At 46.6% G+C, this 16,549-nt stretch overlaps 1 protein-coding gene across 1 annotated transcript in view; it reads right to left on the bottom strand.

Moving 5' to 3' along the window:
- Positions 1-621: 621 nt before the first annotated feature.
- Positions 622-16,549, bottom strand: part of LOC139470943 (DDB1- and CUL4-associated factor 13-like) — a 38,780-nt gene continuing 22,852 nt past the window's right edge. Inside the window, exons 7-12 of the mRNA XM_071253270.1 lie at positions 16,365-16,447; positions 14,870-14,937; positions 12,647-12,743; positions 6,541-6,676; positions 4,190-4,353; positions 622-3,980 (exon numbers count right to left, since the gene is read on the bottom strand). Coding sequence (XP_071109371.1) covers positions 3,893-3,980; positions 4,190-4,353; positions 6,541-6,676; positions 12,647-12,743; positions 14,870-14,937; positions 16,365-16,447 — 636 coding nt within the window. The 3' untranslated portion in view covers positions 622-3,892. The remainder of the gene's footprint in view (positions 3,981-4,189; positions 4,354-6,540; positions 6,677-12,646; positions 12,744-14,869; positions 14,938-16,364; positions 16,448-16,549) is intronic.

Consider the following 16,549-nt stretch of genomic DNA (forward strand, 5'->3'; position numbering starts at 1 on the left):
AGGTGCCTTATATAGCGGAGCATCAACTTGGGGGATCATGTCTTGCTGAAGGGGCGCCTTATACAGGGATGCCTCCCTTTTGCTAAGATTACGAGTGTGAGTGAGTTGGGTTTAACATAGATTTTAACAGTATGACAGTTATATCGCAGCATGACAGCTTAATGTGGGAGGAAAGCCTGAAGTGATGTAGGTCTTAGACGTTTACCACTTCTGTGAAACTCACAAGCACGGGTATGATGCTGACAAACCTAGAAACAAAATCGAGGTGCACCGGGAATCAAACCCACAATCATAAGTTACTGGCATGCCCAAGGGACGCGATGCCCCCTCTAAGATTACGAAGCATCATGGGGTACATCAGATTATCCCTGGGTTTGTGGTGAGTCTCAAGGAAGTTTACAAGCCACTGTAGGTCATCCTATCACTTTGTTATAATTAGTCCAGAGAATACCAGCACCCTTTTGTAAGCACTTGTGTTTATGATTTTGCATCTAGATGTAGTGATACAATGTACATAGCTTTTGTATCTCTTTATAACAAACATTGTATATAATATCTCATTGTTAATTCTTGTTCTCTAATTCATAATAAGGCTGTAAAAATAAATCAAATTGGTTCTCAGGCAATATCGGGCGGGCAGCCTTTTATTTTTGGGGGGGATGGGGGTAAACACATTAATGTGGGCACACAACTCCGGAAATACCATGTCAACAAATCCTCACTGAAATACTCAAATAAATCATGTAATTACACGTCTATTGGCAACAAAATCACATTAAAATCAGATTTAAGTTCTAAACAAAGATCTAAGGACATCCCATTACGGGTCACATCAGAACGACCTTTTGCGAATTTTGACCAACCACTGAAACAACTAACAAGAAGCCGACATCAGCCAATTAATAAGCAGCTTACTCGAACTTTACAGCACTCGTTTTAAGCTGGCGACTTACATTTCAGACTACGCTTGAAAAATTTGTTGACACAGTTCTCGATTAAAATTTTGAAAAATGAATAAAAAGAACATTCCGGAATGTCTAATATATGGTTGCGATTTTATGGCAGTGTTTCCCACATACTGTGCAATGCCTCCTCCGTTCAAATGTTTTTCCCACGGAAGCAAGAGAGAGGCGATAATTTTGACGGAATCAGTCGTACGGGCTGTAACTGCCGTTCAGAATACCCCGTGCTTACTTTCTCAAGCTTGCATGATTAGAAAACACATTCCGACTGTCACTTTCATGATCTGGTAAGAAACGCTTTGATTGGTCGGATGAAAGGTCGTTCTGACATGACCCGTAATGGGATGTGCTCAGTTTTTTGTTTAGTGACAGCGAGAACTAAGATCTGATTTTTAATGAGATTGGAAGATCGCACAACTCACCGTTATCTACAGCAACCATGGTCATATTAAAGCTATTGACGCCTTGAAACAAACTTAAGTGGATAGAGAATGGATATAAATCATAAATGCCTTACAGTAAATCGCTGAAAGTCATACTTGTAGTTCGACTATTATATGTCAACATATCGCAATCGCGGGCGCATGGATGGTGATTGGTCAAATTCTTCCATTCGAAAACATTTCTGGCAATGGCGATCAGCTGAACCAAAGTTCTACGCATATGGTTATCAATTTATTTCACATATATATAGTAAAGCTGCAACTACACATAATATTGGAATAAATTATTCCTGATAAAATAATAATTTCAGATACAATTCTTCCGCTCATTGTATCAAAATTCTTTTAAGTTAGATTATCGCCCGAATCGCCAGTAGATTCCGAGAAAAGTGTACAGCTGAATGCTACTTCCGGCTTAGTTTACGAGACAAGACGCACAGTGATCTCTATCTCTGCATATGAAACAATGCCATTCAGAACAGGAAATACAATTTAATCTGCTAATTATGTATAGTTATGTTTTATGTCAAATTTCAAATTTGTATTGACCAAGTTTAACTGATATAATCTGTTCCGTCGCCCTGAATTTGCTGAAGGGCTACGATGTATTTTTTTCTGCAGAAGACACTTTTATTGCATATGTCGAGATTTCGTATGCACTAGTGATGTGTGTTATTCCGATTCGCTTTAGAGCCGGGGTATATAAATCAGCATCAATTACACGCTTATTTTACGAGACAAATAACCTCTGCGAATGAAACATTGTCCCTCAAAAAGCACACAAATACCTTTGAATTTGTATTTGAATACCATCATCATGTCTAGTGATGTTGTATCGCAAATTTAATGTTTTCATTTCTGGACAAAACATTACAGGACCTCCGCAAGAGTCACAAAAAAAACACCACGCAAAGATGATCGCACTTTAACAAATAATTTCAATTATTATTTTAGTGGTGTTCAAGGGAACAATGTGCATGTCAGGACACATGCTTCTTGTACTGATAGGTTTGATGCTATAAATATGTCCACCATGACACATCTGGAAGTTAGAGAGAGTGGTACTACCATGACACGTCCAAAAGCCATAACTGCCAGCTGTAGAGTGGTGCCACCATGACACACCCAACAACCATGTCTGCCAGCTAGTGTGGTGCCACCATGACACATCCAACAAACATGGTTGCAAGCTAGAGTGGTGCCACCATGACACATCCAACAACCATGTCTGCCAGCTAGAGTGGTGCCACCATGACACACCCAACAACCATGTCTGCCAGCTAGAGTGGTGCCACCATGACACATCCAACAACCATGTCTGCCAGCTAGAGTGGTGCCACCATGACACATCCAACAACCATGTCTGCCAGCTAGAGTGGTGCCACCATGACACATCCAACAACCATGTCTGCCAGCTAGAGTGGTGCCACCATGACACACCCAACAACCATGTCTGCCAGCTAGAGTGGTGCCACCATGACACATCCAACAACCATGTCTGCCAGCTAGAGTGGTGCCACCATGACACATCCAACAACAATGGTTGCAAGCTAGAGTGGTGCCACCATGACACATCCAACAACCATGTCTGCCAGCTAGAGTGGTGCCACCATGACACATCCAACAACCATGTCTGCCAGCTAGAGTGGTGCCACCATGACACATCCAACAACCATGTCTGCCAGCTAGAGTGGTGCCACCATGACACATCCAACAACAATGGCTGCCAGCTGTAGAGTGGTGCCACCATGACACATCCAACAACCATGTCTGCCAGCTAGAGTGGTGCCACCATGACACATCCAACAACCATGTCTGCCAGCTAGAGTGGTGCCACCATGACACATCCAACAACCATGGTTGCAAGCTAGAGTGGTGCCACCATGACACACCCAACAACCATGGCTGCCAGCTGCAGTGGTGCCACCATGACACATCAAACAACCATGTCTGCCAGCTAGAGTGGTGCCACCATGACACATCCAACAACCATGGTTGCAAGCTAGAGTGGTGCCACCATGACACATCCAACAACCATGGTTGCAAGCTAGAGTGGTGCCACCATCCAACAACCATGTCTGCCAGCTAGAGTGGTGCCACCATGACACATCCAACAACCATGGCTGCAAGCTAGAGTGGTTACACCATGACACATCCCACAACCATGGTTGCAAGCTAGAGTGGTGCCACCATGCCACATCCAACAACCATGGCTGCTGTGCTCTGAGGAGGATGTTCTTCCAACATGACTGCCTTGGTTTCTGTCACACACTTCCTATCCACCTCATACATCCACAACATCTCGAGTACTAGATGGTGCATACCTCCACCTAGGGTTGGTTTGGCATGGGTATTCACCTATGTGGGAATATACTATTTACAACATGTCAGTCTCATTGAGCAGCTCCCACAGCTTCAGACTTGATCACCACAGATTGCTCAGGATTAGTCCAATGTTATTGACATTATCACTGTTGATACGGCCCCTCACTCCACCTCCCCCACCACATGCTTCTCTTTCTCCTTGACCTCCGGGATGGCCCCTGGCTTACTGTGTGCTCGTCGGTTGCTCTCCCTGGAAATACAGAGCGTACATGTATATGACTGTGTAAACAATGACTGCATTAAGGTTGCCTCAACAGTTAAGCATTGACTGCATAAGGGTTGCCTCAATTGTTAAACATTGACTGCATTAGGGTTGCCTCATTAGTTAAACATTGACTACATTAAGGTTCCATCAATAGTTAAACATTGACTGCATTAGGGTTGCAATCAGCAGCTTACTTTCGCCTGTGTGAAGCTCGGATCAGTTTGATTTCTTTGGCGCCATTGTAGACAAATTGAGGTACATGACGATGCCGTGAGATTCGCCGGACTTGGGGGTGGTGTCCAAACTTTTCCTTTAGTTTCTCATTGTAGTTGAATGCTGTTTTCTCCCTTGGTTTTAGCTGTAAGAAAATATACATATGTCATGGTTATCTACCGCTTAACCTTGGTGTTGGGGTCAGGGTGAATGAGTGAGTGAATATGGTTTTACGCCGCTTTTAGCAATATTCCAGCAATATCATGACATGCAGCTGGAAGCTGTCTCTTAGTGAGACCAGGTGGGACGTTGTCTCCAGGGTGACACCAGGTGGACAGTTGTCTCTTAGTGAGTGAGTGAGTTTGGTTTAACGCCGCTTTAGCAATATTCCAGCAATATCACGGCGGGCTTCACACATTGTACCCATGTCGGGATTTGAACCCGGGTCTTCAGCGTTACGAGTGAACGCTTTAACCACTAGGCTACCCGATCGCCCCGTGTCTCTTAGTGACACTATGCAGCTGGACAGTTTTCTCTTAGTGACACTATGCAGCTGGACAGTTGTCTCTTAGTGACACTATGCAGCTGGACAGTTATCTCTTAGTGACACCATGCAGTTGGACAGTTGTCTCTTAGTGACACCATGCAGCTGGACAGTTGTCTCTTAGAGACACTATGCAGCTGGAAGCTGTCTCTTAGTGGCACTATGCAGCTGGAAAGTTGTCTCTTAGTGACACGATGTAGCTGGAAGCTGTCTCTTAGTGACCCTATGCAGCTGGAAGCTGTCTCTTAGTGACACTTTGCAGCTGGACAGTTGTCTCTTAGTGACACCATGCAGCTGGACAATTGTCTCTTAGTGACACCATGCAGTTGGACAGTTGTCTCTTAGTGACACCATGCAGCTGTCTCTTAGTGACACTATACAGCTGGACAGTTGTCTCTTAGTGACACTATGCAGCTGGACAGTTGTCTCTTAGTGACACCATGCAGTTGGACAGTTGTCTCTTAGTGACACCATGCAGCTGTCTCTTAGTGACACTATACAGCTGGACTGTTGTCTCTTAGTGACACTATGCAGCTGGACAGTTGTCTCTTAGTGACACCATGCAGTTGGACAGTTGTCTCTTAGTGACACCATGCAGTTGTCTCTTAGTGACACTATGCAGCTGGACAGTTGTCTCTTTGTGACACCATGCAGCTGGACAGTTGTCTCTTAGTGACACTATGCAGCTGGACAGTTTTCTCTTAGTGACACCATGCTGCTGGAAGCTGTCTCTTAGTGACACCCGCTGGACAGTTGTCTCCTCGTGACGCTATGCAGCTGGACAGTTTTCTCTTAGTGACACTATGCAGCTGGACAATTGTCTCTACGTGACACCATGCAGCTGGAAAGTTGTCTCTTAGTGACACTATGCAGCTAGACAGTTGTCTCTTAGTGACACCATGCAGCTGGACACTTGTCTCTTCGTGACACCATGCACCTGTAGACTTGTCTCTTCGTGACGCTATGCAGCTGGACAGTTGTCTCTTAGTGACACTACGCAGCTGGAAGCTGTCTCTTAGTGACACTATGCAGCTGGACAGTTGTCTCTTCGTGACACCATGCACCTGTAGAGTTGTCTCTTCGTGACGCTATGCAGCTGGACAGTTGTCTCTTAGTGACACTATGCAGCTGGACAGTTGTCTCTTAGTGACACTATGCAGCTGGACAGTTGTCTCTTCGTGATACTATGCAGCTGGACAGTTGTCTCTTAGTGACACCATGCAGCTGGACAGTTGTCTCTTAGTGACACCATGCACCTGTAGACTTGTCTCTTCGTGACGCCATGCAGCTGGACAGTTGTCTCTTAGTGACACTACGCAGCTGGAAGCTGTCTCTTAGTGACACTATGCAGCTGGACAGTTGTCTCTTCGTGACACCATGCACCTGTAGAGTTGTCTCTTCGTGACGCTATGCAGCTGGACAGTTGTCTCTTAGTGACACTATGCAGCTGGACAGTTGTCTCTTAGTGACACTATGCAGCTGGACAGTTGTCTCTTCGTGATACTATGCAGCTGGACAGTTGTCTCTTAGTGACACTATGCAGCTGGACAGTTGTCTCTTAGTGACACTATGCAGCTGGACAGTTGTCTCTTAGTGACGCCATGCAGCTGGACAGTTGTCTCTTAGTGACACCATGCAGCTGGAAAGTTGTCTCTTAGTGACACCATGCAGCTGGACAGTTCTCTTTTCCTGACACCATGCAGCTGGACAGTTCTCAGTTATGTATCAGTCACAACTTCTGGAAACTTTTATATCCAAGGATGGGAAGCAGAAGGAAGACACACGCACCACACCCAGTTTCTCAGAGGCATTTGCCTTCCAAACTCTGATGTTCATCTCATCGGAGGCGGACAGAATGTATTTATTGTCCAGTGACCACCGCACCACACCGACGCGCTGCATCCGCTTGGCATGGTAAATCTCCCTGCAAACAAAGAACACAAGATCTCCACATAAGAGGCACACATGCCATGAAGCTTTGTTTGTTCAGTATTCCAGCAACAGGCACCTGTTCAACACTAGACACTATCAATGTACCATCTTTGGTGAAGAAATATTGTACGGTTTTCAAGATCAGCTCCAGAAATGAGCATTATGGCCATTTTCAGCATCCATACATGTGAAAGCAAGGCCTGTGTCTGTGATACATGTGAAGGCAAGGTGTGTGTCTGAGATACATATGGAAGTCAGGTGTGTGTCTGTGATACATATGGAAGCAAGGTGTGTCTGAGATACATATGGAGGCAAGGTGTGTGTCTGAGATACATATGGAGGCAAGGTGTCTGAAATACATATGGAGGTCAGGTGTGTGTCTGTGATACATATGGAAGCAAGGGTGTGTCTGAGATACATATGGAAGTCAGGTGTGTGTCTGAGATACATGTGGCAGCAAGGTGTGTGTCTGAGATACATATGGAAGTCAGGTGTGTGTCTGAGATACATATGGAAGTCAGGTGTGTGTCTGTGATACATGTGGAAGTCAGGTGTGTGTCTGAGATACATATGGAGGCAAGGTGTTTGTCTGAGATACATATGGAAGTCAGGTGTGTGTCTGAGATACATGTGGAAGTCAGGTGTCTGTCTGTGATACATGTGGAAGTCAGGTGTGTGTCTGAGATACATATGGAAGTCAGGTGTGTGTCTGAGATACATATGGAAGAAAAGTGTGTCTCTAGGATACATAGGGAAGTCAGGTGTGTGTCTGTGATACATATGGAAGCAAGGTGTGTCTGAGATACATATGGAGGCAAGGTGTGTGTCTGAGATACATATGGAGGCAAGGTGTCTGAAATACATATGGAGGTCAGGTGTGTGTCTGTGATACATATGGAAGCAAGGGTGTGTCTGAGATACATATGGAAGTCAGGTGTGTGTCTGTGATACATATGGAAGCAAGGGTGTGTCTGAGATACATATGGAAGTCAGGCCTGTGTCTGAGATACATGTGGAAGCAAGGTGTGTGTCTGAGATACATATGGAAGTCAGGTGTGTGTCTGAGATACATGTGGAAGCAAGGTGTGTGTCTGAAATACATATGGAGGTTAGTTGTGTGTCTGAGATACATATGGAAGTCAGGTGTGTGTCTGAGATACATATGGAAGTCAGGTGTGTGTCTGAGATACATATGGAAGTCAGGTGTGTGTCTGAGATACATATGGAAGTCAGGTGTGTGTCTGAGATACATATGGAAGTCAGGTGTGTGTCTGAGATACATATGGAAGTCAGGTGTGTGTCTGAGATACATATGGAAGTCAGGTGTGTGTCTGTGATACATATGGAAGTCAGGTGTGTGTCTGTGATACATGTGGAAGTCAGGTGTCTGTCTGTGATACATGTGGAAGTCAGGTGTCTGTCTGTGATACATATGGAAGTCAGGTGTGTGTCTGAGATACATGTGGAAGTCAGGTGTCTGTCTGTGATACATGTGGAAGTCAGGTGTCTGTCTGTGATACATATGGAAGTCAGGTGTGTGTCTGAGATACATATGGAGGCAAGGTGTTTGTCTGAGATACATATGGAAGTCAGGTGTGTGTCTGAGATACATGTGGAAGTCAGGTGTCTGTCTGTGATACATATGGAAGCAATGTGTGTGTCTGATATACATATGGAAGTCAGGTGTGTGTCTGTGATACATATGGAGGCAAGGTGTGTGTCTGAGATACATATGGAAGCAATGTGTGTGTCTGAGATACATATGGAAGTCAGGTGTGTGTCTGAGATACATATGGAAGCAATGTGTGTGTCTGAGATACATATGGTGGTCAGGTGTGTGTCTGTGATACATATGGATATCAGGTGTGTGTCTGAGATACATATGGAAGTCAGGTGTGTGTCTGAGATACATATGGAAGTCAGGTGTGTGTCTGAGATACATATGGAAGTCAGGTGTGTGTCTGAGATACATATGGAGGCAAGGTGTGTGTCTGAGATACATATGGAGGCAAGGGGTGTGTCTGAGATACATCTGGAAGTCAGGTGTGTGTCTGAGATACATATGGAAGCAATGTGTGTGTCTGAGATACATATGGAAGTCAGGTGTGTGTCTGTGATACATATGGATATCAGGTGTGTGTCTGAGATACATATGGAAGCAATGTGTGTGTCTGAGATACATATGGTGGTCAGGTGTGTGTCTGTGATACATATGGATATCAGGTGTGTGTCTGAGATACATATGGAAGTCAGGTGTGTGTCTGAGATACATATGGAAGTCAGGTGTGTGTCTGAGATACATATGGAAGTCAGGTGTGTGTCTGAGATACATATGGAGGCAAGGTGTGTGTCTGAGATACATATGGAGGCAAGGGGTGTGTCTGAGATACATCTGGAAGTCAGGTGTGTGTCTGAGATACATATGGAAGCAATGTGTGTGTCTGAGATACATATGGAAGTCAGGTGTGTGTCTGTGATACATATGGATATCAGGTGTGTGTCTGAGATACATATGGAAGTCAGGTGTGTGTCTGAGATACATATGGAAGTCAGGTGTGTGTCTGAGATACATATGGAAGTCAGGTGTGTGTCTGAGATACATATGGAGGCAAGGTGTGTGTCTGAGATACATATGGAGGCAAGGGGTGTGTCTGAGATACATCTGGAAGTCAGGTGTGTGTCTGAGATACATATGGAAGTCAGGTGTGTGTCTGAGATACATGTGGAAGTCAGGTGTGTGTCTGAGATACATATGGAAGTCAGGTGTGTGTCTGTGATACATGTGGAAGTCAGGTGTGTGTCTGAGATACATATGGAGGCAAGGTGTGTGTCTGAGATACATATGGAAGTGAGGTGTGTGTCTGTGATACATATGGAGGCAAGGTGTGTGTCTGAGATACATATGGAGGTCAGGTGTGTGTCTGAGATACATGTGGAAGTCAGGTGTGTGTCTGAGATACATGTGGAAGTCAGGTGTCTGTCTGTGATACATATGGAAGTCAGGTGTATGTCTGAGATACATATGGAAGCAAGGTGTGTGTCTGAGATACATATGGAGGCAAGGTGTGTGTCTGAGATACATATGGAAGTGAGGTGTGTGTCTGTGATACATATGGAAGTCAGGTGTGTGTCTGTGATACATTTGGAAGCAATGTGTGTGTCTGAGATACATATGGAAGTCAGGTGTGTGTCTGTGATACATATGGAAGCAATGTGTGTGTCTGAGATACATATGGAGGTTAGTTGTGTGTCTGAGATACATATGGAAGTCAGGTGTGTGTCTGAGATACATATGGAAGTCAGGTGTTTGTCTGAGATACATATGGAAGTCAGGTGTGTGTCTGTGATACATGTGGAAGTCAGGTGTGTGTCTGAGATACATGTGGAAGTCAGGTGTCTGTCTGTGATACATATGGAAGCAATGTGTGTGTCTGATATACATATGGAAGTCAGGTGTGTGTCTGTGATACATATGGAGGCAAGGTGTGTGTCTGAGATACATATGGAAGCAATGTGTGTGTCTGAGATACATATGGAAGTCAGGTGTGTGTCTGAGATACATATGGAAGCAATGTGTGTGTCTGAGATACATATGGTGGTCAGGTGTGTGTCTGTGATACATATGGATATCAGGTGTGTGTCTGAGATACATATGGAAGTCAGGTGTGTGTCTGAGATACATATGGAAGTCAGGTGTGTGTCTGAGATACATGTGGAAGTCAGGTGTCTGTCTGTGATACATATGGAAGTCAGGTGTGTGTCTGAGATACATATGGAGGCAAGGTGTGTGTCTGAGATACATATGGAAGTCATGTGTGTGTCTGAGATACATATGGAAGTCAGGTGTGTGTCTGAGATACATATGGAAGTCAGGTGTGTGTCTGAGATACATATGGAGGCAAGGTGTGTGTCTGAGATACATATGGAAGTCAGGTGTGTGTCTGAGATACATGTGGAAGTCAGGTGTCTGTCTGTGATACATGTGGAAGTCAGGTGTGTGTCTGAGATACATATGGAAGATAGGTGTGTGTCTGAGATACATATGGAAGTCAGGTGTGTGTCTGAGATACATATGGAAGTCAGGTGTGTGTCTGTGATACATGTGGAAGTCAGGTGTGTGTCTGAGATACATATGGAGGCAAGGTGTTTGTCTGAGATACATATGGAAGTCAGGTGTGTGTCTGAGATACATGTGGAAGTCAGGTGTCTGTCTGTGATACATGTGGAAGTCAGGTGTGTGTCTGAGATACATATGGAAGTCAGGTGTGTGTCTGAGATACATATGGAAGTCAAGTGTGTGTCTGTGATACATGTGGAAGTCAGGTGTGTGTCTGAGATACATATGGAGGCAAGGTGTGTGTCTGAGATACATATGGAAGTGAGGTGTGTGTCTGTGATACATATGGAAGCAATGTGTGTGTCTGATATACATATGGAAGTCAGGTGTGTGTCTGTGATACACATGGAGGCAAGGTGTGTGTCTGAGATACATATGGAAGCAATGTGTGTGTCTGTGATACATATGGAAGTCAGGTGTGTGTCTGTGATACATATGGAAGCAATGTGTGTCTGAGATACATATGGAGGCAAGGTGTGTGTCTGAGATACATATGGAAGCAATGTGTGTGTCTGAGATACATATGGAGGCAAGGTGTCTGAAATACATATGGAGGTCAGGTGTGTGTCTGTGATACATATGGAAGCAAGGGTGTGTCTGAGATACATCTGGAAGTCAGGTGTGTGTCTGTGATACATATGGAAGTCAGGTGTGTGTCTGAGATACATGTGGAAGTCAGGTGTGTGTCTGAGATACATATGGAAGCATGGTGTGTGTCTGTGATACATATGGAAGTCAGGTGTGTGTCTGAGATACATATGGAAGAATGGTGTGTGTCTGAGATACATGTGGAAGCAAGGTGTGTGTCTGAAATACATATGGAAGCATGGTGTGTGTCTGTGATACATATGGAGGTCAGGTGTGTGTCTGAGATACATATGGAAGTCAGTTGTGTGTCTGTGATACATGTGGAAGTCAGGTGTGTGTCTGAGATACATATGGAAGTCAGGTGTGTGTCTGTGATACATATGGAAGCATGGTGTCTGTCTGAGATACATATGGAAGTCAGGTGTGTGTCTGTGATACATATGGAAGCATGGTGTATGTCTGAGATACATATGGAAGGAAGGGGTGTGTCTGAGATACATATGGAGGCAAGGTGTATGTCTGAGATACATATGGAAGTCAGGTGTGTGTCTGAGATACATCTGGAAGTCAGGTGTATGTCTGAGATACATATGGAAGCAAGGGGTGTGTCTGAGATACATATGGAAGCATGGTGTGTGTCTGAGATACATATGGAAGTCAGGTGTGTGTCTGTGATACATATGGAAGCATGGTGTATGTCTGAGATACATCTGGAAGTCAGGTGTATGTCTGAGATACATATGGAAGCAAGGTGTGTGTCTGAGATACATATGGAAGTCAGGTGTGTGTCTGAGATACATATGGAAGCATGGTGTGTGTCTGAGATACATATGGAAGCATGGTGTGTGTCTGTGATACATATGGAAGTCAGGTGTATGTCTGAGATACATATGGAAGTCAGGTGTGTGTCTGTGATACATATGGAAGCAAGGTGTGTGTCTGAGATACATATGGAGGTCAGGTGTGTGTCTGAGATACATATGGAGGTCAGGTGTGTGTCTGAGATACATATGCAGGCAAGGTGTGTGTCTGAGATACATATGGAGGCAAGGTGTGTGTCTGTGATACATATGGAAGCAAGGTGTGTGTCTGTGATACATATGGAAGCAAGGTGTGTGTCTGAGATACATATGGAGGTCAGGTGTGTGTCTGAGATACATATGCAGGCAAGGTGTGTGTCTGAGATACATATGGAGGCAAGGTGTGTGTCTGAGATTCACCGATACTGTGAGAAGGCCTTCCTGGGTTTGGACGTACCTGCTGTGTCGCTGGTCAACAGGAAATATTCTGACACACTTGTCATAGCCCGCTGACACAAACTCCCGTCCAGTAGGTGAGTAATCCACATCCATCACTGAAGCAGAGGACAGCCATGACAACAACAAAGAGAACCACATTCAAGTTTCACGACACACTGAAATAGGATGTTGTGTGTCTCTCTCGTGCTGGATGACAGGGTGGCATCAGTTCAGGGTGGAGTGGGTGTAATTAGTTCAGGTTGGAGAGGGTGGCATCAGCTCAGGGTGGAGTGGGTGTCATCATGTCAGGGTGGAGTGGGTGTCATGAGGTCAGGGTGGAGTGGGTGTCATCAGGTCAAGGTGGAGTGGGTGTCATCAGGTCAAGGTGGAGTTGGTGTCATCAGGTCAGAGTGGAGTGGGTGTCATCAGGTCAAGGTGGAGTGGGTGTCATGAGGTCAGGATGGAGAGGGTGTCATCAGGTCAGGGTGGAGTGGGTGTCATCAGGTCAAGGTGGAGTGGGTGTCATCAGGTCAAGGTGGAGTGGGTGTCATCAGGTCAGGGTGGAGTGGGTGTCATCAGGTCAGGGTGGAGTGGGTGTCATCAGATCAGGGTGGAGTGGGTGTCATCAGGTAAGGGTGGAGTGGGTGTCATCAGGTCAGGGTGGAGTGGGTGTCATCAGGTCAGGGTGGAGAGGTTGTCATCAGGTAAGGGTGGAGAGGGTGTCATCAGGTAAGGGTGGAGAGGGTGTCATCAGGTCAGGGTGGAGTGGGTGTCATCAGGTCAGGGTGGAGTGGGTGTCATCAGGTCAGGGTGGAGTGGGTGTCATCAGGTCAGGGTGGAGCGGGTGTCATCAGCTCAGGGTGGAGTGGGTGTCATGAGGTCAGAGTGGAGTGGGTGTCATGAGGTCAGGGTGGATAGGGTGTCATCAGGTCAGGTTGGAGTGGGTGTCATCAGGTCAGGGTGGAGCGGGTGTCATCAGGTCAGGGTGGAGCGGGTGACATCAGGTCAAGGTGGAGAGGGTGTCATCAGGTCAGGGTGGAGTGGGTGTCATCAGGTCAGGGTGGAGTGGGTGTCATAAGGTCAGGGTGGAGCGGGTGTCATCAGGTCAGGGTGGAGTGGGTGTCATCAGGTCAGGGTGGAGTGGGTGTCATAAGGTCAGGGTGGAGAGGGTGTCATCAGGTCAGGGTGGAGTGGGTGTCATCAGGTCAGGGTGGAGTGGGTGTCATAAGGTCAGGGTGGAGCGGGTGTCATCAGGTCAGGGTGGAGTGGGTGTCATCAGGTCAGGGTGGAGTGGGTGTCATGAGGTCAGGGTGGATAGGGTGTCATCAGGTCAGGGTGGAGTGGGTGTCATCAGGTCAGGGTGGAGCGGGTGTCATCAGGTCAGAGTGGAGTGGGTGACATCAGGTCAAGGTGGAGAGGGTGTCATCAGGTCAGGGTGGAGTGGGTGTCATCAGGTAAGGGTGGAGAGGGTGTCATCAGGTAAGGGTGGAGTGGGTGTCATCAGGTCAAGGTGGAGTGGATGTCATGTGGTCAGGGTGGAGTGGATGTCATCAGGTGAGGGTGGAGTGGATGTCATCAGGTGAGGGTGGAGTGGATGTCATGTGGTCAGGGTGGAGTGGATGTCATCAGGTCAAGGTGGAGTGGATGTCATGTGGTCAGGGTGGAGTGGGTGTCATCAGGTGAGGGTGGAGTGGATGTCATGAGGTCAGGGTGGAGTGGGTGTCATCAGGTCCAGGTGGAGTGGATGTCATGAGGTCAGGGTGGAGTGGGTGTCGTCAGGTCAGGGTGGAGTGGGTGTCATCAGGTCAGGGTGGAGTGGGTGTCATCAGGTCAGGGTGGAGTGGGTGTCATCAGGTCAGGGTGGAGTGGGTGTCATCAGGTAAGGGTGGAGTGGGTGTCATCAGGTAAGGGTGGAGTGGGTGTCATCAGGTAAGGGTGGAGTGGTTGTCATCAGTTTAGGGTGGAGTGGGTGTCATCAGGTTAGGGTGGAGTGGGTGTCATCAGGTCAGGGTGGAGTGGTTGTCATCAGTCAGGGTGGAGTGGGTGGCATCAGGTCAGGGTGGAGTGGGTGTCATCAGGTCAGGGTGGAGTGGGTGGCATCAGGTCAAGGTGGAGTGGTTTTCATCAGGTCAGGGTGGAGTGGGTGTCATCAGGTCAGGGTGGAGTGGGTGTCATCAGGTCAGGGTGGAGCGGTTTTGTCAGGTGACGTCGGAGTGAGTCAAGGGAGATAACTGTGACCTACCGGCTGAGATGTGATCCATGTGGAAGTTCAGTGGCATGGAAAGTTTCCTCATGTCAAATGTGTACAGGCTGCAACACAGAGATTACACATACAGGACAACTACATAGAAACACCTTCGGTGTCAACAGCTGGAGGAGAGGTGAGATAAATGGCTTTGGCTAATGATATTGAAGTTAGTGATATGTATTTTACTTATTGTTAGTGAGTGGTGGACAGTGACAAGTGTCGGGGTTAGTGATTAGTGGACAGTGACGAGTGTCGTTGTTAGTGAGTGGTGGACAGTGACAAGTGTCGGGGTTAGTGATTAGTGGACAGTGACGAGTGTCGTTGTTAGTGAGTGGTGGACAGTGACAAGTATCGTGGTCAGTGATTAGTGGACAGTGACAAGTGTCGTGGTTAGTGACTGGTGGACAGTGACAAGTGTCGTGGTCAGTGATTAGTGGACAGTGACAAGTGTCGTGGTTAGTGACTGGTGGACAGTGACAAGTGTCGTGGTCAGCGACTGGTGGACGGTGACAAGTGTCATAGTGAGTGACTGTAGGACAGTGACAAATGCCGTGGTTAGTGACTGGTGGACGGTGACAAGTGTTGTGGTTAGTGACTGGTGGACAGTTACAAGTGTTGTGGTTAGTGACTGGTGGACAGTTACAAGTGTCGGGGTTAGTGATTAGTGGACAGTGACGAGTGTCGTTGTTAGTGAGTGGTGGACAGTGACAAGTGTCGGGGTTAGTGATTAGTGGACAGTGACAAGTGTTGTGGTTAGTGACTGGTGGACAGTGACAAGTGTCGTGGTCAGTGATTAGTGGACAGTGACAAGTGTTGTGGTTAGTGACTGGTGGACAGTGACAAGTGTCGTGGTCAGCGACTGGTGGACGGTGACAAGTGTCGTGGTTAGTGACTGGTGGACAGTTACAAGTGTCGTGGTCAGTGATTGGTGGACAGTGACAAGTGTCGTGGTTAGTGACTAGTGGACAGTGACAAGTGTCGTGGTCAGTGATTGGTGGACAGTGACAAGTGTCGTGGTTAGTGACTAATGGACAGTGACAAGTGTCGTGGTTAGCGACTGGTGGACGGTGACAAGTGTCGTGGTCAGTGATTGGTGGACAGTGACAAGTGTCGTGGTTAGTGACTAGTGGACAGTGACAAGTGTCGTGGTCAGTGATTGGTGGACAGTGACAAGTGTCGTGGTTAGTGACTAATGGACAGTGACAAGTGTCGTGGTTAGCGACTAGTGGACAGTGACAAGCGTCGTGGTTAGTGATTGGTAGACGGGGAAAAGTGACATGGTTAGAAACTGGTGGACAGTGACAAGTGTTGTGGTCAGTGACTGGTGGACGATGACAAGTGTCGTGGTTAGTGATTGTTGGACAGTGACAAGTGTCGTGGTAAGTGATTGGTGGACGATGACAAGTGTCGTGGTCAGTGATTGGTGGACAGTGACAAGAGCCGTGGTCAGTGATTGGTGGACGGTGACAAGTATCAGGGTCAGACTCACTTGCAGTCTTCGTTGGCCACTGTAAAGGTAAAGGCCTCCATGGGGTTCCAGGAGATGGCGTTTGAACACATCTTGAGGATCACCTGCAGAGAAGAGTGAGGTCATGTGACATCCTCACATCAAACACAAGCTTAATCATGGAGATCATGTTTTGTTTTACTCAGCAAAAGTCTCAAAGCAAGTAA

This window comes from Haliotis cracherodii, unplaced genomic scaffold (assembly GCF_022045235.1).
Source record: "Haliotis cracherodii isolate W230 unplaced genomic scaffold, xgHalCrac1.p SCAF_1, whole genome shotgun sequence".
Lineage (NCBI taxonomy): Eukaryota > Metazoa > Mollusca > Gastropoda > Lepetellida > Haliotidae > Haliotis > Haliotis cracherodii.